At 42.1% G+C, this 24,981-nt stretch overlaps 1 protein-coding gene across 1 annotated transcript in view; it reads right to left on the minus strand.

Annotated features, from left to right (window-relative positions):
• Nucleotides 1–277: 277 nt before the first annotated feature.
• MCUR1 (mitochondrial calcium uniporter regulator 1) overlaps nt 278–24,981 on the minus strand; it is a 46,163-nt gene continuing 21,459 nt past the window's right edge. The window contains exons 8-9 of the mRNA XM_069730818.1: nt 4,393–4,507; nt 278–542 (exon numbers count right to left, since the gene is read on the minus strand). Of these exons, the coding sequence (XP_069586919.1) occupies nt 487–542; nt 4,393–4,507 (171 nt within the window). The 3' untranslated portion in view covers nt 278–486. The remainder of the gene's footprint in view (nt 543–4,392; nt 4,508–24,981) is intronic.

Genomic DNA, 24,981 nt, shown 5'->3' on the forward strand with positions numbered 1-24,981 from the left:
ACCAGCGTTTTCACCATTTCACAGAACATGATGAGAATATTTTTTTTGCTTCTTTTTGAATTGGTGGAACAGAGACCATGGTTAGTATCAGTTAACTGGACCATCCACTGATATATTGTATATGGCTGAGCCACTCATTTTAGTTTTGTTAATTATACCATGTCAGAAAGAAAAAGCTAGCCAAACCAACAGAAAAAAATAAGGATAGATATATTGTGGCCACAGAAGAAAGAGTCTCATGCGAGTATACATAACTTTACGTTATTCCGCAGCAAAATGAGAAGAATACATAGCACCTCTTTATTGAGTGGACGGAACATTAACATTCACTCCATGTTGTATGGTTCATGCAAGTTCCCAGTCACCATTGTCAAATTAAATATACGAATGAATGCCATCAAATCGTCATATACAGCATAAAGTATGATTCTCATCACATCACTGAAAAAGGCTGTCCTATATTCTGATCTGTGCCGGGAAATAATGTCACATCCACAAGCGATAAAAGCCCAGAACTATAGTTAGGCATGTAAACACGGACCCTGTAATAAAAAGAAAAAAAAAGTTATATGACATCAAGAATTTACAATGACATACATAAAAGTCACAGTCCACTATTATGCTGGTGTAGTTTTTTTTTTTTTTTAAATTTAAATGGTGGAGAAAAAAAAAATAAGTTTTTGCTTGTGTCGCAGTCTTCTGAGACCCGTAGAATTTTTACATTTTCAGGATAAGGGGCTTATTTTTGCACCCTTAGCGGACGTTTTTACTGATACCAATTTGGGTTACATATGATGTTTTGATAATTTCTTATTGCGTTTTAGTGCAATGTTGCGGCGGCCAAAAAAACCCCTTAATTCTGGAGTTTTTTTTTTTTCCTCGTTACACCGTTTACCGATCAGTTATGGCTATGTTCACACGTTCCTGATTTCCCTCCTTTTTTTTCAGGACTAAAAACCGCAGCTCTTGGCAGAAAACGCAGGTCCTTTTTTTGGTGCTTTTTTGGTGTGTTTTTTTTATGCGTTTTTTGATGCGTTTTTTAATGCAGTTTTCTATGCAGAGTCTGTGTGTTTTCTAGGAAGTTTTTTAGGGTTAAAATGGCTGAAAATACCCTAACCCTACCCCTAACCCTATTCTAACCTTAGTGGGAAAAAAAAAAAATTCTTAATTTTTTTATTGTCCCTACCTATGGGGGTGACAAAGGGGGAGGGGGGGTCATTTACTATTTTTTTTATTTTGATCACTGAGATATAACCTATCTCAGTGATCAAAATGCACTTTGTAACGAATCTGCCGGCCGATTCGGCGGGCGCACTGCGCATGCGCCCGCCATTTTGCAAGATGGCGGCGCCCAGGGAGAAGACGGCCGGACGGACACCGGGAGGCCGGGTAAGTATAAGGGGGGGAGATGAGGGCACGGGGGGGGGGGCGTCGGAGCACGGGGGGGGGGGCGTCGGAGCACGGGGGGGTGGCATCGGAGCACGGGGGGGTGGGATTGGGGCACAGGGGGGCAACCACACTGCAGCGGTTCTGCACCACAAACCGCAGAAAACCCGCAGATATTTTTTTCATCTGCGGGTTTTACTGCGGGTTTGACCTCACAATGGAGGTCTATGGGTGCAGAACCGCTGCAGTTCCGCAAAAAGAAGTGACATGGTACTTCTTTTTTACCGCGGCTATTCAGTGCGGCTTTTTTCGCGATTTTCCGCAATGTGGGCACAGCAGTTCCTGTTTTCCATAGGGTACATTGTAATGTACCCTGCATGGAAAACAGCTGCGGACCCGCAGCGGGAAAATCGCGGCGATTCCACATGAAAAAAAGGATGGTGTGAACATGGCCTAATTTATTTTATATTTTGATAGATCACAGCAATACCAAGTATATGTATTTTTTATTTTAATTGTTTTATGTTTAGCAGGCCCACACAGTGCTTTTGTGCTCCTATGCATTAATTTCATACTAAAAAGGTGTGCGGACGCTTTTCTTTTTATGTGCATGTAATGACTGACAGTCTGCTTTCATAGTCACACAGCTCACCAATTCGATCTAACAGTACAGCAGAACTGAGCTTTGTCTCATTACAAACACATATGGAGCTGAAGTGGTCTTCTTGCAGTGCCTCAGCTTAAATCTCCCATGGAGCTAGTGTGGAAGAAAGGGCAGTACAGCAGAGCTGAAAGCAAGAGAGAAGACAATTGCAGCTGCGTGGAGACACGGAGGTCAGTGGGTGCTCAATAACATATATAACAGTCCTAGAAAAATACCCAAGATGGTGCAAATCACAGTTTCATCCTCCCACTGGCTCGCCGGAATTAAAGCAGCTGCCACTTCTGAGCTTCCAGGGCAGACTACCCCAACCAGTGGCACCCCGCTTTTGGAGTGCACCCACAGAGAAGAGGTAAAGACAAGCTTAGGAAGCTGACAGTCCATTGAGTCATGTGGCCAGATGACCGGATGGTCCCAACCTGGCTTCTCGGAACATCTCCATGTGTTCAGTGTTGGTCACTGGAGTAGATCTGTATTCTTCCAGCCAGGGCTGTGTAATCAACATATTAGCAAACATCTATTGTTCAATTACCCCATGTACGTCCCTGTGTTGCAAAGATAGCAGACAATAACTTGTAGGAGCTGATATGAGACACAAACAGCAGCCATTCATCAATTCAAAAACAACAATCAATAGTCAAACATTCAAACACTAGTATGATTCTTGACCTACCGAAAAAGAAACACATCAATTCTAGAGTCAACATTCAAACAATAGCCTATTTCTCCTGGCCTAGTGAAAATAGACATCTGGATAATTAAGATTAAATGCTGTGTCATCACAAATGTAATGAGACAAACTTCAGTTCTGCTGTACTGTGTTAGTTCTGAGCTCATTGAAGAACTGTGAGTGATTATGAGAGCAAAATATCAGTCATTAAAGGTCTCGGTAACAAGCTATTTCATTTAAAATAAGGTCTGAAAGCAAATTCTCAGGGAGATCAGTGTCCGGCCCATACATCTTGACTGCTCATTTACATATTAAGAAAATTTGGAAACTTTTCTGGAATTAGACATTGGATCTCTGCCATCAAGGTATCATTTTATTAAACTTTATTTGATCTGTATGCCATGTAGATGGCTCAGGAGGCTTGAGTCTGACAGATTCCCTTTGACAGCAAAACTACACTATATTGTGTATTTTACGTGAACTTAACATATACCGTATTTACTCGAGTATAAGCCGAGATTTTAAGTCTATTTTGGGGGCTGAAAGTGCCCCTCTCGGCTTATACTCGAGTCATGGTCGGCGGGTGAGGGGGAGCGACGACTGTCAAATACTCACCTGCTCCTGGCGCGGTCCCTGCATGTCCATGGTCTCCGGCGCCAGCACCTTCTTCCTCTGTTCAGTGGTCACGTGGTACCGCTCATTAAAGTAATGAATATGGACTCCACTCCCATAGGGGTGGAGCCGCATATTCATTACTGTAATGAGCGGTACCAAGGGACCGCTGAACAGAAGAAGCAGCTGTGGGCGCCGGTGACCATCTGTCCGGGAGAAGCTGCCAGGGACCGCGCCGGGAGCAGGTGAGTATTTCATATTCACCTTTCCTCGTTCCACCGCCGCCCCATCCACATCCTCTGCAGTAACGGTTCAGGTCAGATGGCGCGATGACGTATTAGTGCGGTGAGGAGCAGCGGGCAGCGACGAGAGGTATGTCATTTTTTTTTATTGCAGCAGCATTACATGTGGCACATTGCTATATGGAACATCTTATGGGGCCATAATGAACTGCATGGAGCATTATATGGGGCATATTTTTATATGGAGCATCTTATGGGGCCATAATGAACTGCATGGAGCATTATATGGAGCATATTTGTATATGGAGCATCTTATGGGGCCATAATGAACTGCATATAGCATTATATTTGGCACATTTGTATATGGAGCATCTTATGGCGCCATAATGAACTGCATGGAGCATTATATGGGGCATATTTTTATATGGAGCATCTTATGGGGCGATAATGAACTGCATGGAGCATTATATGTGGCACATTGATATATGGAGCATCTTATGGGGCCATAATGAACTGCATGGAGCATTATATGGGGCATATTTGTATATGGAGCATCTTATGGGGCCATAATGAACTGCATAGAGCATTATGTGGGGCATATTTGTATATGGAGCATCTTATCAGTAGCTGCTGCATTTCCCACCCTAGGCTTATACTCGAGTCATTAAACTTTTCCCAGTTTTTTGTGGCAAAATTAGGGGGGTCGGATTATACTCGGGTCGGCTTATACTCGAGTATATACGGTAAGTGCTCATATAAATTTCTTTATCATTGAGAAGGAAAGCAAATATAAATTAATAAATGGAATAAAGCCAGCTTACCTGCAAGGTATTTGATGGTATCAAGTTTATTGGATTCTAACATTGTCTTTAGTCCTGCTAATTCTGTGTCAATCTTCCTTTTGGTTTGAGTCAGCGCTCTATCTTGCTGGGAATGCTGAAATTAAACCATGTTAAATTATATGGATAAAAATCTTTAGAAAATGTACTGGCAATATAAAAATAGGAAAAAGTATTACTGTAAGGCAACTCTTTAAAAGCAGGCAGGCTTTCCTTAAGAAAGCCAGTCTACCCAAGTCGTGGAAGCACTAGATTCTGACCATGGTATCAATCCCTTACTGCCGTAAGTAATATATTGTGATTAAAAATTATTGCTATGACTAGAATATTAAGTCTGTAGCTTAGATCTTCATATCATATTAATACAGAAATATAGTTTTCAAATAAGACATTTGTCTGTGGGCACCATTAAAAGTTGTACTTCCAGACTTTGAGTCAGGAAAAATCTGCATGACTTCAGTAAATGTCTGCACAACCGACTGCAAGACCACGTTGTACAAGTTGGAGTTGAAAGCTAAAAATGATAGCGGGACGAAAGATTATTATTATTATTATTTATTGTTATAGCGCCATTTGTTCCATGGCGCTTTACATGTGAGGAGGGGTATACATAATGAAAACAAGTACAATAATCTTAAACAATACAAGTCATAACTGGTACAGGAGGAATGAGGACCCTGCCCGCGAAGGCTCACAATCTACAAGGGATGGGTGAGAATACAGTAGGTGAGGGTAGAGATGGTCATGCAGCGGTTTGGTCGATCGGTGGTAACTGCAGGTTGTAGGCTTGTCTGAAGAGGTGGGTCTTCAGGTTCTTTTTGAAGGTTTCGATGGTAGGCGAGAGTCTGATGTGTTGTGGTAGAGGGTTCCAGAGTAGGGGTGATACGCGAGAGAAATCTTGTATACGATTGTGGGAAGAGGAGATAAGAGGGGAGTAGAGTAGGAGATCTTGTGAGGATCGGAGGTTGCGGGTAGGTAAGTACCGGGAGACGAGGTCACAGATGTATGGAGGAGACAGGTTGTGGATGGCTTTGTACGTCATGGTTAGGGTTTTGTAGTGGAGTCTCTGGGCAATGGGGAGCCAGTGAAGGGATTGACAGAGGGGAGAGGCCGGGGAATAGCGGGGGGACAGGTGGATTAGTCGGGCAGCAGAGTTTAGAATAGATTGGAGGGGTGCGAGAGTGTTAGAGGGGAGGCCACAGAGCAGGAGGTTGCAGTAGTCAAGGCGAGAGATGATGAGGGCATGGACTAGGGTTTTTGCAGATTCATGGTTGAGGAATGAACGGATTCGTGAAATATTTTTGAGTTGAAGTCGGCAGGAAGTGGAAAGGGCTTGGATATGTGGTTTGAAGGAGAGATCAGCATCAAGGATTACCCCGAGGCAGCGAGCTTGTGGGACTGGGGTGAGTGGGCAGCCATTTACTGAAATGGATAGGTTCGTTGGGGGGGGTCGCGTGAGATGGGGGAAAGATGATGAATTCTGTTTTGTCCATGTTAAGTTTCAGAAATCTAGCGGAGAAGAAGGATGAAATAGTGGACAGACATTGAGGGATTCTGGTTAGAAGGGAGGCAATATCTGGTCCAGAGATGTAGATCTGTGTGTCGTCAGCATAGAGGTGATACTGAAAGCCATGAGATTCTATGAGCTGTCCCAGGCCAAAGGTGTAAATGGAGAAGAGCAAGGGCCCAAGGACTGAACCTTGTGGGACTCCGACAGATAGGGGGCGAGGTGAGGAGGTGGTGTGTGAGTGGGAGACGCTGAATGTCCGGTCTGTTAGGTATGATGAGATCCAGGATAGGGCCAAGTCTGCGATGCCAAGGGATGAGAGGGTTTGTAATAATAGGGAATGGTCCACTGTGTCAAAGGCAGCCGACATACAAGATCACAGTATGTTCATGTTCAGTGATGAAGGTTGGGGATACAAGATCTGTTTGTCATGTTCATTGCTCCCTTTGTTAATTTATATTTAAAGGGAGTTCTTTTTTTTACTGCTAATGTAACAAGCCAAAACAATCTAATCACACCCTGCAGTTAATTAGGATATTTGTTGACTCCAGGACTCAAATGTTCACTGGCCTCTAAATTGCTCGAATTTAACCACCTAAGGATAAGACAATTTTAGTTTTCTTGTTTTCATTTTTTTCAAGCTCCTCTTTTTAAAATAGCCTTAACTTTACAGATGTTCCAGTTGTAGTTTTGAATGACATCATTAATTTTATATCACCTACAAAGTGGACAGCAAGCCAGCGTAAAGACAAATAATAAAGAAATGGTGGTCATAACCAGCACACAAACAAATCCTATAAATGTGACCACTCGGGTATTAAAAATAGCTTTTATTGTGTCACATTAAAACACACACAAAGGGTAAAAAGTTGCGATATCATCACAGAATTTTGCAATGGAAGAAAAATATTCATTTTATCATATAGAGCAAGAGGAAATTACAAAAAAAAACCTTCAAGAGTGGCAAGATGGTGAAAAAAACCCATACAATTCAGCCATTGTTTTTTTGGTTTGTTTGTTCTTTTTACAGCTATAATTGAGCAGTAAAAATGACGTGACAACATGTCTTTAGAAGTCAGTCCTATTAGAGTGATACCAAATATTTATTGCTTTGTTTACTATTTTAGAAGGTATAGAAAACCTGAACTTAGTAATTGGTTAGTGCTGCCATTTTTCCATCTATAAAGCTGTGTGAGGGCTTGATTGTTGTGTGTTAATATACACACTTGCCCCCTCTCTGTTGGTGTCCCTCCCCTCGAGGCTCTGTCCTTGTCCCTTACTCTTTTCAATCTATACACTCGGCCTGGGACAACTCATACGGTCCTATGGCTTCCAGTACCATCTATATGCTGATGACACTCAGATCTACCTCTCTGGCCCAGACGTCACCTCTCTGCTCTCCAGAATCCCAGAGTGTCTATCAGCCATATCTTCCTCCTTCTCCTCTCGCTTCCTCAAGCTCAATGTGGACAAATCTGAACTAATTATCTTTCCTCCATCTCGCATATCTTCCCTACCTGATCTATCTATCAAAATAAATGAAATCACACTTTCCCCTGTCCCCAAAATCCGCTGCCTCGGAGTAACCCTTGACTCTGCCCTGATCTTCAAACTGCACATCCAAGCTCTCGCCACCTCCTGTTGCCTCCAGCTCAAAAATATTTCCAGAATCGTCCTTTCCTCAAACTTCACTCTACAAAATGCTTGTGCATGCCCTAATCATTTCCCACCCCGACTACTGCAAAATCCTCCTCTGTAGCCTACCTTCTAACACTCTTGCACCTGTCCAGTCCGCCCTTAACTCTGCTGCCCGACTAATTAATCTCTCTCCTCGCTACACTCCTGCTTCCCCTCTTTGCAAATCCCTTCAGTGGCTCCCAATTTCAAAGCGTATCCAGTTTAAACTACTAACACTGACCTACAAAGCCATCCATAACCTTTCTCCTCCGTATATTTCCAAACTAATCTCTCAATATCTTCCCTCACATAATCTCCGGTCCTCCCAAGACCTCCTTCTCTCCTCCACGCTTATTCGCTCCTCACCCAATCGCCTCCAAGACTTCCCCCGAATATCCCCCATCCTCTGGAATTCTGTGCCCCAACACGTCCGGTTATCCACCACATTTGGATCCTTCAAAAGAAACCTGAAAACCCACCTCTTCAAAGAAGCTTACAACCTGTAATGACCACACGGACACCTCAACACCATTGGAGCTACTGCAACCCTCAACCTACTGTCTCCTTCCCCATAATCCTGTAGAATGTAAGCCTGCAAGGGCAGGGTCCTCGTCCCTCTGTATCAGTCTGTTATTGTTAGTTTTGTTTACTGTAAGTGATATTTGTATTTTGATGTAACCCCGTCTCATGTACAGCACCATGGAATTAATGGTGCTATACAAATAAATAATAATAATACACATAGACCCAGATTCATCAAAGTGTTTACATCATAAAGCTGGCATAAAACACTTTGAAAAGTAGCAAACGTTTCCTGCACCATGAAGTTGCACAAAAAATTTGCTACTCGTAACGTTTTCACGTCAGTTTTAGTCAGCTCTGCCAAAATGGGTGGAGGTGGGAAGGAGTCGTGAAATGTTGTGGCTACAAACAGCCATCAAAATAATCAATAGTGGCAGCGCTTCTTCAGCCAGAAATGTTACTTCAGTCCATGGTTGTAGTACGTCTGAGGTAGGGTGGAGTCTACACCTTTTGAAACATGTCACAGAGACTTAGGTCACATTCAGATGTCCGTGTATTAAAGTCAGTGTACGAACTACATTGCATGGACTGGCCACATGTCTCCTGATCTAAACTTTTCACACTGACTGGGAGACGTCGGTCAGTACGTGCATTACAGTCTGTACACGAACCGTGTTTTTTAACCACATCAAAATTTGCCCTTTTACTGTCATTTTTGAAAAATGCAGCAGGTCACTTTCAGCGTTTTTGCAGCGTTTTTCACCCATTAAAAGCAGTGGGTAGTGCAAAAACCACTACAAATGCGCTGTAAAAAACGCAAGTATCGGGTTGTTCTGCATTTTTGGCGCTAAAACCTGATGAAGTTCAATCCGATTCTTTTTTCATGCACTAAACTTTATCAGTATGCACAAGAGACAAATGTACCCCGAGAAAAACGCAGCAATACAAACGCAACAAAAACTAAGCAAAACCTGCTTTTTGTAAGCAACTTAAACTTTGCATAAAAAAAGCAGCAAAAACGCAACATGTGAATATTATATAAAATTATGGGCTCAAGAGAAAAAAAAAAGTTTGTCTCCGCTCATCTGTGCAGGGAGAAGCAATCCATGATAGAGGAGCAAGGAAACATCTAATAAAGAAAAAAAAAAAAGAAGAAAATCAGCGTACAGCAGCACTTCCAAAATGAGAGAGTTACCTTATTTGAAAAAAAACAAAATTATAGTAGATCATTAAAAACATAGCAGCCTTTTCTAAGAGACTGACCTAAAGGTGTTGAACCAGATGGTTTTAAATCAGGGGGGTGTGCAAATAATTTTCCCGAGGGGCCACGAGAAATTCTGTGACTGTTGTGGGGGGGATGTATACTACTTATACTGAACAGAATTAAGTATGCTAATGTCCCTATATACAATATGAGCCTGCACACAGCCCCCCTATATACTGTTGTGACCACACACAGCCCCCCATCTACTATATAATTGTTTAAGGGTCACTTCCGTCTGTCAGTCTGTCTGTCACAGATATTCATTCGCTGATTGGTCTCGCCAGCTGCCTGTCATGGCTGCCGCCACCAATCACTGCTAACACAGGGTTGCTGGTGGTAACGGACCGCGTTATGCCGCGGGTAACGCACTCCGTTACTGCAGCTATTAACCCTGTGTGTCCCCAACTTTTTACTATTGACGCTGCCTCTGCGGCATCAATAGTAAAAAATGTGATGTTAAAAATAATTTAAAAAAAAACCTGCTATACTCACCCTCCGTAGTCGCTCGCGCCGGCCACCATCTTCCGTTGCAGGTTCCGGTGGCAAAGATGGTATGGGAGAAGGACCTGCCATGACGTCACGGTCATGTGACCGCGACGTCATCACAGGTCCTGCGCTCATACCAACCCTGGGACCGGAAGCTGCCGTGGACTACAAGGGGCCCTCAGAAAGGTGAATAATGTTTATTTTTTAAACTGTGACAAACCTGGCTGGGCAATATACTACGTAGCTGGGCAATATACTACGTGGCTGGGCAATATACTACGTGGGCTGTGCAATATACTACGTGGCTGGGCAATATACTACGTGGACATGCATATTCTAGAATACCAGATGCGTTAGAATCGGGCCACCGTCTAGTATACCATAAGAGCCCACATACAGCCCCCTACATACAGTATGAGTGCCACACAGCCCCCTGTACACAATGTGAGCCTCCACATAGCCCTCGGTATACAGGGGGGAGAACCCACATAGCCTCTCTATATACAATGCTATATACAATGCGAGACCCCTACATAATCCCCTATATACAGTATGAGTCCCAACAAAGCCTCTGAAGTACAGTATAAACCCTCAAATAGCCAGCCATATACATGAAAACATCTCATACACACGTGAAAAAAAACAAAAAAAACAACTCGTACTCACCTCACTCCAGTTCCCTGAGCACTCTGCTCCTGTCTCCGATGTGTTGACTTTCTGCACAGCAGACGTGATGAAGTGGTGTCATCACATCTGCGGTCTCAGTCACACATGCCGATTGGTGGATGAAGGAGCCAGAGGATGCAGAGAGCAGTGACAGTAGGCAGTGGTGGATGGACAGCGGGCAAGGGCATGGTGTGGCCCTTGGGTCACCATTTTAGCCCTTCAGCTGTCTCGGTCTGCGGGACGGACTGAACCAGCCAGATGGCCGAATGAGGCTCGCAGGTTGTAGTTTTTCTCACAGTCATAACCATAGGCACCTTAGTTTTATTCGGAGATCTGTATTCTAATATATTTATGTTATATGAACCTAAAGAGTTTACAGTATGTTGCTATGGCAAAAAACAGCACAAGTTTTCAACAATTCAGTTCCCTTATTTGTCCAAGTCTCAACAAATATTAGACTGTTTGACTACTAGGGGCTCTCAAAAAAAGAAAGCAGGCTCTCTGTTGATAAGGCCCTGATTGATGGGCTGTGTGGATGTATGCAGATACACAGAAGTCATTAAGTCTTGAGAAGAGAAGGGAGAGGCAGGGGTGGTGCACTCCTCATAAATACACTGGACATTACTATGCTTCAGATATCCATTGCTTTGTACTGCTTTGCAATATGTACATTCATGCAACCAGCCAAAAGCAGTCACTTTAATTTAACTATTCTTCTGTGTCTTTTGCAGAATTCAATATTTAAAAATACAAGTTTTCTAGACAGATATCAGTCAAGAAAACATTCCTAGACACTTGTTTCATAAAGGGTTGACTAGTCGGCGGTTTCATGTAAATTCATAACCACATTGTGGATATCCTTGCTATATAATGAATTGTTATATGAAAGATCAGATAAAAACACTTTAAAAGAAACCTATGAAAATCCTTATCCTGTAAGTGATTATGGAAGGTCAATTAAACTGCAAAGCTTGTATGTCATGTTATTAGACTAGCAAAATAGTGAACTCATCTCAAAACTTGCGCTGAAAGATTTCCCTATGCACAAAAAAGCTCAAGCTTCAAGATGCGAGAAGGCACCTAGCGTATCTGGTACCTGGGAGAACTGGAGCAGTCTCCTAGGAAAAGTGGGCCAAACAACCAATCAAAGACTGTAGGAATCAGATTCAAGATCACCTCCAAAATGTAGTGCTATGAAATATTACATTACATGAAAATGTGGAATGCAGCTCAACACGGAATGCAAGTATCACATATCAATTTATTATAGTGCTGCCTCAGGCCGCAACCTCCTCACATGATAATATTAAACCGGATAAGCGTGTTTTGAATCTGCCACGTTCCAAGGTGCGGCAATAATAATCTTCATTAAACAGTCTATGAAATTAGATTGTGTGATTCATTGTGCTGAACTAGAATTTGGCATTAGTGATGAGCGAACAAGCTCAGATAAGGTGTTATCCGAGCATGCTCGGGTGCTAACAGAGTGCCTTTGATGGGCTTGAAAAATATTGAGTCCCCGCGGCTGTAGCAAGTCTCGTGGCCATCACTATTTGGCATACATTTAAGAACTTACGTTTAAAAGTCAGACATTACTGGGATTTTTGTAAGCACATGTCCGATATGACTTTTTAAGATGCATTTACATGAACCAACAAATGATGAATAAGAGTTTGTAAATATCACTCATTTCAGATTATTGGCCCACGTAAACATATCAAACGCTACTTCATCAGATGATTGGATCATTTATAAAAACAAAAAAAAGAGGATATCGGCAGGCCATCGGCTTGTGTAAATGGGATATACTGGCGATAAAATGATGTTGTATGGTTATGCTCCCATCGGTACTCATCAGCCTACGTTAACAGTCCAGTACACAAGCGCCGACCAACTCACATATAGTCAATCAGTGCTTGTTTATGTGCAGAGATCATGACATTATGAAACTTGCCAGTCCACTCATTTATCCAGTAAATGTCCCCAGTCAGCTGATGTTACCAACATGAACTAGTAAAATTAGAAGCAGTAGGAAAGTCCATAGCAATCAGAGTTAGCGTTATGTCCCATGAATGAGACATTTTACACAGTATCCTGTACATTTTACATGCTGTATTGCAGTCTCTCATATTGTTGCTATGTGTTCCTGTGTTTTGCATAGCTAAATCCTCCCTTTCCATGAAGTTTGTCCCTTCTGTCTCCCTCTGCTGGATGTCATGTCACTTCTTTCTTCTTCTCCCTGTGTCTCAGTCTCCATCTTGGCTTCATTAGAGGCACATGTGCTTTCAGCTTGTCTGAAGAAAGTCTTTTTACCTGCTGCTGTTTATGCATTCAACAAGAAATCTTACAGAAATCAAAATCTCTTCTGGATTCTTGATAACATGTGTGCCTGCAGCTGAGTTAAGCTATCTGTGACCGTCGCCAATTGTAAGAAAGGTGAAGAGATCCAGCATCTCACAGAGCCATATTTGCAGCCACAGGCCCCGGAGACAGAATAGTTAGTGATTTTTTTCAAAGGTCTTCTCATAAAAACATTTTTAGGACTGTTTAAGGAAACTACTTATGTACCAGCTGCAAGCATAGGACACTGAGAAGTAGCGCAAAGCACTTGAAAGTGCTAATTTTTAGCCTGATGACCTGGACAGCATGATAAACTCTGATTATGTATCTTACCACATTACAAAAAGCACCAGCTGACTAGGCAACCCCATAAAAATACCATAGAAGGCAAGTTTTTAGGGGACATAATCTATAAATTTGGTAGGGTAAGTATTTGTATAGTAAGAATATTTTTTTTAATTTAACCAATCAATTAAATGCACCATGATCAACTAGTACAACATTTTCCAAAAGGGTGTAGCTCATGACCTACACTAATACCCTATAAATGATATTAGTTCAGTGTTTGAAATTGGTTATAAGCCACAATTATGTACATGTTGGTGTGTGTGTGTGAGACAAGGGGTTTAGATTACTTGGACATCTACAGTGGACCCTGAACAAGTCTTCTGAAGCTTGGTATTCTAAGATTAAATGGAAACTTGTCTTAATTGATGACCTCTTTTGATAGCTGTAAATCTTTTGATATCATGTAATTTATTTGTCTTTGTACTGTATACTTCTTTGTCACTTAAGTAAACTATATCAATTCACTTAGCCATGCTATTTGAATGTATTTATTCTCTGACAGCCACAGGCTAAAATAAAAAAGTGATAAAAAAGTTTTTAAAAATATCAGAAACAAACAATATTAATCTCCCACATGTATTTCCCCTATTTAAAATAAAGAATCACAAAAAAACGCATTTGGTATCACCATAATCATACTGACCTGGAACATCATGCTTCCATGTCACTAACATGTTAGGGCATGTTAGGTTAGGCTATGGGTTGAACTAGATGGACTTAAAGTCTTCCTTCAACCTTAACAACTATGTAACTTGTTAAACAATGAATACCATAAAAAAAAAAAAAAAAAAAAGAACAAAAAAAAATGGAAGAATTGCATTCCCCCATTTCATCTTATTCATAATATTTTTCTTTCTTTCCAGTTTATTGTATGGTAAAATTGATAGTATCATTCAAAACTACAGCTAGTGCCACAAAATTCAAGCTCACATATGGCCATGTCAACAGAAAAATAAAAATGTTATGGCTCTTGGAAGGGGAGGGAAAGATGCAAACATAAAAACGAAAACTGACTGCGGAGGCAAGAGGTTAAATGCATTGTGAAACAATATTGCAAAGTCTGCTATTTTGAACAAATTAATACATTCTTACTTCCCTAAAATTTGTACAAATGGGTGTTTAACTATAATATTCTTAATTCGCTTTATCATAAAGCCCAGAAAAGAAATTTAATCATTTCGTGGACCAGCATAAATGAATAAGAAATATTCTGGTTGAAATATGCAACGCTGGCTGAATTTATCATTAACAATTTCAGTAAACTTTTATCACATACCCTGCTCAAAAAAAATAAAGGGAACCTGTCAGCAGGATTTTGCCGAGTAACCTACAGACACTGTCAGGTTGGCGCCGTTATACTAATTAAAATACCTTAAGATACCTTGCCTTGGTTGATGAAATCCGTCTTGTGTTTGTTATTTAGTCTTTATTTTCAGTTTTGAGTTAATGATATGCTCGTGCTGCAGAGCGGCCTGTGGGGGTCTTCATGTGGTGCTCTGATTAGGTATTCATCTCTATGGGCTTCTGACAGGTCACTGATCCCTCAGTGTCAAAAACCTGACCTGCACATCCAAACATAGACTAAGTGTGAACAGGTGCTGAACCTAGAGTCGCCAACTCGTATATAGTTAAGTAAACAAGGCAACACACTGCAGCGCTAGAACATGCAAACTTGAAAACACGAAATTTGAACTGCATTACTGCACTAGAAATATGAAAAATGAGAGCGTTTAGCGCATAAAAATGGCCAATTTTATGTGTACCTGGTAGCCCCTTTACGGCATCTCTCTTATACCAGGTCCTAAACTTGCCTCACCTCGCTGAGAATAAACGTCTCCATCTGAACGGGTACATGTGAAACCTCTTCTTAGACTAAAATTCTCTCTCTCTGTGGAGGGGTATTGGACTTGCTGTAATTAAAACACCTGAAGCTAGGAGGCGGAGTGCACGATCAGAAGGCTAAAGAATACATGTCAAAAACCTGACCTGCACATCCAAACATAGACTAAGTGTGAACAGGTGCTGAACCTAGAGTCGCCAACTCGTATATAGTTAAGTAAACAAGGCAGCACACTGCAGCGCTAGAACATGCAAACTTGAAAACACGAAATTTGAACTGCATTACTGCACTAGAAATATGAAAAATGAGAGCGTTTAGCGCATAAAAATGGCCAATTTTATGTGTACCTGGTAGCGCTAAACGCTCTCATTTTTCATATTTCTAGTGCAGTAATGCAGTTCAAATTTCGTGTTTTCAAGTTTGCATGTTCTAGCGCTGCAGTGTGCTGCCTTGTTTACTTAACTATATACGAGTTGGCGACTCTAGGTTCAGCACCTGTTCACACTTAGTCTATGTTTGGATGTGCAGGTCAGGTTTTTGACATGTATTCTTTAGCCTTCTGATCGTGCACTCCGCCTCCTAGCTTCAGGTTTTTAATTACAGCAGGTCCAATACCCCTCCACAGAGAGAGAGAATTTTAGTCTAAGAAGAGGCTTCACATGTACCCGTTCAGATGGAGACGTTTATTCTCAGCGAGGTAAGGCAAGTTTAGGACCTGGTATAAGAGAGATGCCGTAAAGGGGCTACCAGGTACACATAAAATTGGCCATTTTTATGCGCTAAACGCTCTCATTTTTCATATTTCTAGTGCAGTAATGCAGTTCAAATTTCGTGTTTTCAAGTTTGCATGTTCTAGCGCTGCAGTGTGCTGCCTTGTTTACTTAACTGATCCCTCAGTGTCCTCCCTCCTATTTTACATGATGAATATTATACAGTTGAAACCAGAAAATTACATACGCTATATAAAGAGACACATATGCATATTATTCTCAATATCTGACATGAAATCCGAATAAACCTTTCCTGTTTTAGGTCAATTAGGATTACCATCATTTTTTATATTTGCCAATATTTTAGAATGTTTTAAGGCATTTTTATTACTTACTGCAAACTGAAAAGTTTACATACACTAAGATTACTATGCCTTTACACAATTCTGGTCTGCCCCTATGATGATGTCATGTGTTTGGAAGCTTCTGATAGATATTGCCAAAAAAAACAAAAACTGAGTTAGAGACACACCGGTGGATGTATTTTAATGCACACCTGAAATACACTGCTTATTTGTGTGGCATCACGGGAAAGTCTAAAGAAATCAGCCAAGGTATCAGGAAAAGAATTGTGGACTTGCACAAGTTTGGCTCATCCTTGGGTACAATTTCAAGATACCTCAAGGTGCCTCATTCATCTGTCATCCAGCCATCATACCTCTCAGGAAGGAGATGGGTTCTGTGTCCCAGAGATGAACGTGTTTTGGTCCAACATGTGCATATCAACCCAAGGACAAAAAAAAAATAACTTTGTGAAGATGATGGCAGAAACTGGAAAGATTGTGTCAATATCTACAGTGAAACGAGTACTGTATCAACATGGGCTGAAAGGCTACTCTGCCAGTAAGAAGGCATTACTCCAAAAGAAACATAAAAAGTACATGTCTCCAAAAATTAAGGTCTTTATTCCTGTTTGCATTTGCAATCATTAATCTTAATGATTGCAAATGCAAACAGGAATAAAGACCTTAATTTTTGGAGACATGTACTGTGGTCTGATGAAACTAAAATTGAACTTTTTGGGCACAATGACCATTGTTACGTTTGGAGGAAAAAGGGAGAAGATTGGAAGCCTAAGAACACCATCCCGACTGTGAAACACAGGGGTGGCAAAATAGATGGCATCATGAGAAAAGAAGATTATGTGGCAATACTGAAGCAACATCTCAAGACATCAGCCAGGAAGTTAAAACTTGGACGGAAATGGGTCTTCCAAATGGACAATGACCTGAGCATACTGCAAAAAAGGTAACAAAGTTAAGGATAAAGTCAATGTTTTGGATTGGCCATCAGAAAGCCTTGATCTCAATCCTATTGAAAATTTGTGGGCAGAGCTGAAAAGGCCGGTGCGAGCAAGGTGACCTACAAACCTGGATCAGTTACACCAATTTTGTCAGAAGGAATGGGCCCAAATTCTGACCAACTATTGTGAGAAGCTTGTGGAATGATATCCCAAACGTTTGACCCAAGTCATTCAGTTTAATGATACCAAATATTAATGAAAATGTATGTAACCTTTTGACTTTTCAGTAAGAATACCTTAACACTTTTTCTCTGTCTCATTATTCTGGAATTTGGCAAATAATAATTATGGTAATCCTAGGAATTTGGCAAATAATAATTATGGTAATCCTAATTTACCTAAAATGGTAAAGGTTTATTCTGATTTCAGGTCAGATGATGAGAAAAACATGAATATGTGTCTTTTTATATAGTGTATGTAAACTTCTGGTTTCAACTGTATATATTGAAGAAAAAAAAGGGCCTGCAATGAACATGATCGCATGTGTAATGTGCATTAAATTGTTTTATGCATATATACAGTACAGACCAAATGTTTGGACACACCTAATTTAAAGATTTTTCTGTCTTTTCATGACTATGAAAATTGTACGTTCACACTGAAGGCATCAAAACTATGAATTAACACATGTGGAATTATATACTTAACAAAAAAGTGTGAAACAACTGAAAATATGTCTTACATTCTAGGTTTTTCAAAGTAGCCACCTTTTGCTTTGATGACTGCTTTGCACACTCTTGGCATTCTCTTGATGAGCTTCAAAAGGTAGTCACCGGGAATGGTTTTCCAACAATCTTGAAGGAGTTCCCAGAGATGCTTAGCACGTGTTGGCCCTTTTGCCTTCACTCTGCGATCCAGCTCACCCCAAACCATCTCGATTGGGTTCAGGTCTGGTGATTGTGGAGGCCAGGTCATCTGACGTAGCACCCCATCACTCTCCTTCTTGGTCAAATAGCCCTTACACAGCCTGGAGGTGTGTTTGGGGTCATTGTCCTGTTGAAAAATAAATGATGGTCCAACTAAACGCAAACCGGATGGAATAGCATGCCGCTGCAAGATGCTGTGGTAGCCATGGTGGTTCAGTATGCTTTCAATTTTGAATAAATCCCCAACAGTGTCACCAGCAAAGCACCCCCAAAACATCACACCTCTTCCTCCATGCTTCACGGTGGGAACCAGGCATGTAGAGTCCATCCGTTCACCTTTTCTGCGCCGCATAAAGACACGGTGGTTGGAACCAAAGATATCAAATTTGGACTCATCAGAACAAAGCACAGATTTCCACTGGTCTAATGTCCATTCCTTGTGTTCTTTAGCCCAAACAAGTCTCTTCTGCTTGTTGCCTGTCTTTAGCAGTGGTTTCCTAGCAGCTATTTTACCATGAAGGCCTGAGGCACAAAGTCTCCTCTTAAGGCCGTGGTCACACTAGACCGTAATACGGCCGAGTGCAATGCGATAAAAAAATCGCATTGCACTCGGACCAATATTACCATATGGGGCCGCTCCCACCAGCCGACTTTTTCTCGGCCGTTTTCCTCGGTCCGAGACACTCGCAGCATGCTGCGAGTGTCTCGGACCGAGGAAAACTCGCGGCTCACTCGCACCCATATAAACCTATGGGTGCGAGTGAGACAGTGCACACCACTCGGATATCATCCGAGTGATGTGCGCTTTAAGCGGACCCCAGCAATGGAGGAGATGGAGAAAGTCATTTCTCCGCCTCCTCCGCAGCTGTGCTCCGATCCTCCCTGTGCGAGAGAATCGGAGCACAGACGCATGACACCCGGCTCCTGCTCTTCTGCGAGCAGGAGCCGAGGGTCATTAGCATATTGCATCTGATGCCAATCCGACCCATGACGCCTATGTGGCGTCATAGAAAGATCGCGTCCCTGCAGATCGGGTGAAAGGGTTAACTCCAATTTCACCCGATCTGCAGGGACAGGGGGAGTGGTACTTTAGCCCGGGGGGGTGGCTTCACCCCCCCGTGGCTACGATCGCTCTGATTGGCAGTTTCACTTTCAACAGCCAATCAGAGCGATTTGTAATATTTCACCTAAAAAACTGGTGAAATATTACAATCCAGCCATGGCCGATGCTGCAATATCATCGGCCATGGTTGGAAACACTGATGTGAACCCCCCCACCCCACCGATCTGTGGTCCGCTCCCCTCCATCCTGTGCTCCGCTCCCCCGTCCTCATGTTCGCTCCCCCCGTGCTCCGACGCCCCCCCCGTGCATCGATCTCCCCCCCTTATACTTACCGGGCCTCCCGGTGTCCATCCGTCTTCTCCCTGGGCGCCGCCATCTTCCAAAATGGCGGGCGCATGCGCAGTGTGGCCGCCGAATCTGCCGGAAGGCAGATTCGTTCCAGGTATATTTTGATCACTGTGATATAACTTATCACAGTGATCAAAATAAAAAAAAATAGTAAATGACCCCCCCTTTATCACCCCCATAGGTAGGGCCAATAATAAAATAAAGAAAATATATATATATTTTTTTTAGTTAGAACTAGGGTTAGGGTTTAGGGTTAGGGTTATGTGCACACGTATTCTGGTCCTCTGTGGATTTTTCCGCAGCGGTTTTTATAAATCCGCAGTGCAAAACCGCTGCGGATTTATTGTGGATTTACCGCGGTTTTCACTTAGAATTAGGCTATGTGCACACGGTGCGGATTTGGCTGCGGATCCGCAGCGGATTTGGCTGCGGATCCGCAGCGGATTGGCCGCTGCGGATTCGTAGCAGTTTTCCATCAGCTTTACAGTTCCATGTAAACCTATGGAAAACCAAATCCGCTGTGCCCATGGTGCGGAAAATACCGCGCGGGAACGCTGTGTTGTATTTTCCGCAGCATGTCAATTCTTTGTGCGGATTCCGCAGCGTTTTACACCTGTTTTCAATAGGAATCCGCAGGTGAAATCTGCACAAAAAACACTGGAAATCCATGGTAAATCCGCAGGTAAAACGCAGTGCCTTTTACCCGCGGATTTTTCAAAAATGGTGCGGAAAAATCTCACACAAATCCGCAACGTGGGCACATAGCCTTAGGGTTAGGGTTGGAATTAGAGTTAGGGTTGGAATTAGGGCTAGGGTTGGAATTAGGGTTAAGATTAGGCTTTTGGTTAGGTTTATGTTTAGGGGTGTGTTGGGGTTAGGGTTGTGGTTAGGGGTGAACTCCTCAAAAAGGAGGCTAGATGGATTGTCTGCCTCAATACAGTTACCCCTTATGGTCTCAATGAGTCCTTGAGTTTCAAATCCTTTTTGTGAATAGCGCGAATTTTAATGTGGGAACAATTTATGTTTTTATAGTGTCTGTCTAGTCTTATGTATGTGTTGTCCTTTTGTCTTTTTAGTCTCTTTATATACCACATGAGGAAGGTCTTAGAGATATGTATATTATATTTTGGATGTATAATTATTATATTCATCCTTAGCAGAACTGTCACCTATGAGTATGGCTATGGAAATTCTGATGACTTCGACAAGCTGATACAACATAACCTCAATGAAAATACATATGATGCAATGACAAGATTGCCTTACATTCCCCGTTGAGACAGATTGAACAAACTTCATATCAAGATGGATAATCTATGGTGGTTGCCAACCTGGACCCCTCACCATACGTATTACTGCAAGCGGAGGCCAATTACGCTGTGTAATATCGGGGTTAACTGTATATACAATATGGAATGTAAATTGCGCAATAGTATGTTCATGTATATATTTGTTCAATCTATGAGGACTATGTTGGGCTAGTCATATACGCATGTATATTATGTACTGCATATTGTATGAGTACGATGTTTGATATGTGGGTTACAACACACTTTTGGCGTAGTGTCATATTAGGCCATCTTATAGTGGTGATAGTCCTTTGATCCAACAGGCCCCTCTTAAGTTAAAACTCATTTGACCATTTCCTCTATTTAGTGATTCGGATACATACCGCCGCATTAGTACTGGAGGCTGGAGCACGCACCGCTTATGCGCTGCCTCTCGGTGTGGTGGGCGGCAGCTCTGCATGGTGTAGCGTCGGCATGGTTACGGGTCTGGTCAAGTGACCGGATCACGTGACCATGTGACGCGCTCCTTGAGCGCCGCTCTCCTCCCCGCAATGCAACATGGCGGAGGCGCGCCACACGCAGCTGACACTGAGGTGGGTTATCACTAGCGGTGTATAAAGGACTGGACAGACACACTACCCGTTAACCTCCTGACGAAACTGCGGGGGCAGTGAAACGCGTGTCGAGGTGCGCTACGGGACCCCTACTACCGCCCACACTCCACCATGGCTGCAGGTATATGCTGAACCTAGTATGATATTCCCTACTATCATTTATATTATCATTTGGGGGCATTATTATCATTCCACCACTAGGTAATAGGCTGGTCTATACCGCAGGGGGAGCTTTTCCTAGGAATTGGTTTTGTATTTGTTTAGGTGGTACTTTTTGCAGATGGCATAGTACTGCTGGTGGCATCCACCCACATTTGTCCTTTGTGGACATTGTTATGTGTATGTGCACTTTATTAGTTGTGGGCTTTTTTATATATTTGGATGTGCCACAACTATTTACCACCTAGACAACACACTATTCCTGGGAGGTCCCAGCATATTGTTTTGGTATTTGAGCTCTAACCCACAGACGTGGTGTCTGGTGTTGGGTGGGTTTGTGGTCTCATCGGTTTTTTCATATTACACAGCCGATCCCATTTCCTCCCCTAGGTATAGGGTATTGCTACAGTCATATGTTTGTATGTTATAGTGTTTTTCATATTGTTGTATATATATTGTAATGTGGGTATTTAATAAATTTATATTGGTTACACATGTATACCTTCTGTTGTTCTCTATCGGTTTATATTGTGGTTAGGGGTGTGTTGGGGTTAGGGTTTGGATTAGGGTTAGGATTATGTTTAGGGTTGAGATTAGGGTTAGGGGTGTGTTGGGGTTAGGGCTGTGGTTAGGGCTGTGTTGGGGTTAGGGTTGTGATTAGGGTTAAGGCTAGAGTTGAGATTGGGGTTAGGAGTGTGTTGGGGTTAGTGTTGGAGTTAGAATTGAGGGGTTTCCACTGTTTAGGCACATCAGGGGTCTCCAAACGCAACATGGCGCCACCATTGATTCCAGCCAATCTTGCGTTCAAAAAGTCAAATGGTGCTCCCTCCCATCCGAGCCCCGACGTGCACCAAAACAGTGGTTTACCCCCACATATGGGGTACCAGCATACTTGGGACAAACTGGGCAACAACTATTGGGGTCCAATTTCTCCTGCTACCCTTGTGAAAATAAAAAACTGCTTGCTAAAACATCATTTTTGAGGAAAGAAAAATGATTTTTTTATTTTCACGGCTCTGCGTTATAAACTTCTGTGAAGCACTTGGGGGTTCAAAGTGCTCACCACATATCTAGATAAGTTCCTTTGGGGGTCTAGTTTCCAAAATGGGGTCACTTGTGGGGGGGGGGGTTACTGTTTAGGCACATCAAATGCAACATGATGCCCGCAGACCATTCCATCAAAGTCTGCATTTCAAAGCATCACTACTTCCCTTCCGAGCCCCGACGTGTGCCCAAACAGTGGTTTACCCCCACATATGGGGTACCAGCATACTCAGTACAAACTGGGCAACAACTATTGGGGTCCAATTTCTCCTGTTACCCTTGTGAAAATAAAAAAATGCTTGCTAAAACATCATTTTTGAGGAAAGAAAAATATTTTTTTTATTTTCACGGCTCTGCGTTGTAAACTTCTGTGAAGCACTTGGGGGTTCAAAGTGCTCACCACATATCAAGATAAGTTCCTTGGGGGTCTAGTTTTCAAAATGGGGTCACTTATGGGGGGTTTCTACTAGGCACATCAGTGGCTCTGCAAACATAACATGATGCCCGCAGACCATTCCATCAAAGTCTGCATTCCAAAACGTCATTACTTCCCTTCTGAGCCCCAACGTGTGCCCAAACAGTGGTTCCCCCCCACATATTGGGTATCAGCGTACTCAGGACAAACTGGACAACAACTTTTGGGGTCCAATTTCTCCTGTTACTCTTGTGAAAATAAAAAATTGCGGGCTAAAAAATAATTTTTGAGGAAAGAAAAATGATTTTTTATTTTCACGGCTCTGCGTTATAAACTTCTGTGAAGCACTTGGGGGTTTAAAGTGGCCACCGCACATCTAGGTTAGTTCCATGGGAGGTCTAGTTTCCAAAATGGGGTCACATGTGGGGGAGCTCCAATGTTTAGGCACACAGGGGCTCTCCAAACTGCTAACGATTGGAGCTAATTTTTCATTCAAAAAGTCAAATGGCGCTCCTTCCCTTCCGAGCCCTGCTATGTGCCCAAACAGTGGTTTACCCCCACATGTGAGGTATCAGTGTACTCAGGAAAAATTGCCCAATAAATTTTAGGATCCATCTTATCCTGTTGCCCGTGTGGAAATGAACAAATTGAGGCTAAAAGAAATTTTTTGTGAAAAAAGTACTTTTTCATTTTTACGGATCAATTTGTGAAGCACCTGGGGGTTCAAAGTGCTCACTATGCATCTAGATAATTTCCTTGGGGGGTCTAGTTTCCAAAATGGGGTCACTTGTGGGGGAGCTCCAATGTTTAGGCACACAGGGGCTCTCCAAACGCGACATGGTGTCCGCTAAAGATTGGAGCCAATTTTTCATTGAAAAAGTCAAATGGCGCTCCTTCCCTTCCGAGCCCTGTCGTGCGCCCAAACAGTAGTTCCCCCCACATATGGGGTATCGGCGTACTCAGGACAAATTGTACAATAACTTTTGGGGTCCAGTTTCTCTTTTTACCCTTGGGAAAATAAAAAAAATGTTGCTAAAAATCATTTTTGTGACTAAAAAGTTAAATGTTCATTTTTTCCTTCCATGTTGCTTCTGCTGCTGTGAAGCACCTGAAGGGTTAATAAACTTCTTGAATGTGGTTTTGAGCACCTTGAGGGGTGCAGTTTTTAGAATGGTGTCACTTTGGGGTATTTTCAGCCATATAGACCCCTCAAACTGACTTCAAATATGAGGTGGTCCTTAAAAAAAATGGTTTTGTAAATTTTGTTGTAAAAATGAGAAATCGCTGGTCAAATTTTAACCCTTATAACTTCCTAGCAAAAAAAAATGTTTCCAAAATTGTGCTGATGTAAAGTAGACATGTGGGAAATGTTATTTATTGACTATTTTGTGTCACATAACGCTCTGGTTTAACAGAATAAAAATTCAAAATTTGAAAATTGCAAAATTTTCAAAATTTTAGCCAAATTTCCATTTTTTTCACAAATAAACGCAAAAATTATTGACCTAAATTTACCACTAACATGAAGCCCAATATGTCACGAAAAAACAATCTCAGAACCGTTAGGATCCGTTGAAGCGTTCCCGAGTTATTACCTCATAAAGGGACACTGGTCAGAATTGCAAAAAACGGCCAGGTCATTAAGGTCAAAATAGGCTGGGTCATGAAGGGGTTAAAGTAATGATTGAATGATTGAATGGCTTTTTTCTTGCCATAATACAAATTCTAATAGCCTATTCAGTTGGACTATCAGCTGTGTATCCACCAGACTTCTGCACAACACAACTGATGGTCCCATCCCCATTTATAAGGCAAGAAATGCCACTTATTAAACCTGACAGGGCACACCTGTGAAGTGAAAACCATTCCCGGTGACTACCTCTTGAAGCCCATCAAGAGAATGCCAAGAGTGTGCAAAGCAGTCATCAAAGCAAAAGGTAGCTATTTTGAAGAACCTAGAATATAAGACATATTTTCAGTTGTTTCACACTTTGTTGTTAAGTATATAATTCCACATGTGTTAAGTTTTGATGCCTTCAGTGTGAATGTA

The sequence above is a fragment of the Ranitomeya imitator genome, chromosome 6 (assembly GCF_032444005.1).
Source record: "Ranitomeya imitator isolate aRanImi1 chromosome 6, aRanImi1.pri, whole genome shotgun sequence".
NCBI lineage: Eukaryota > Metazoa > Chordata > Amphibia > Anura > Dendrobatidae > Ranitomeya > Ranitomeya imitator.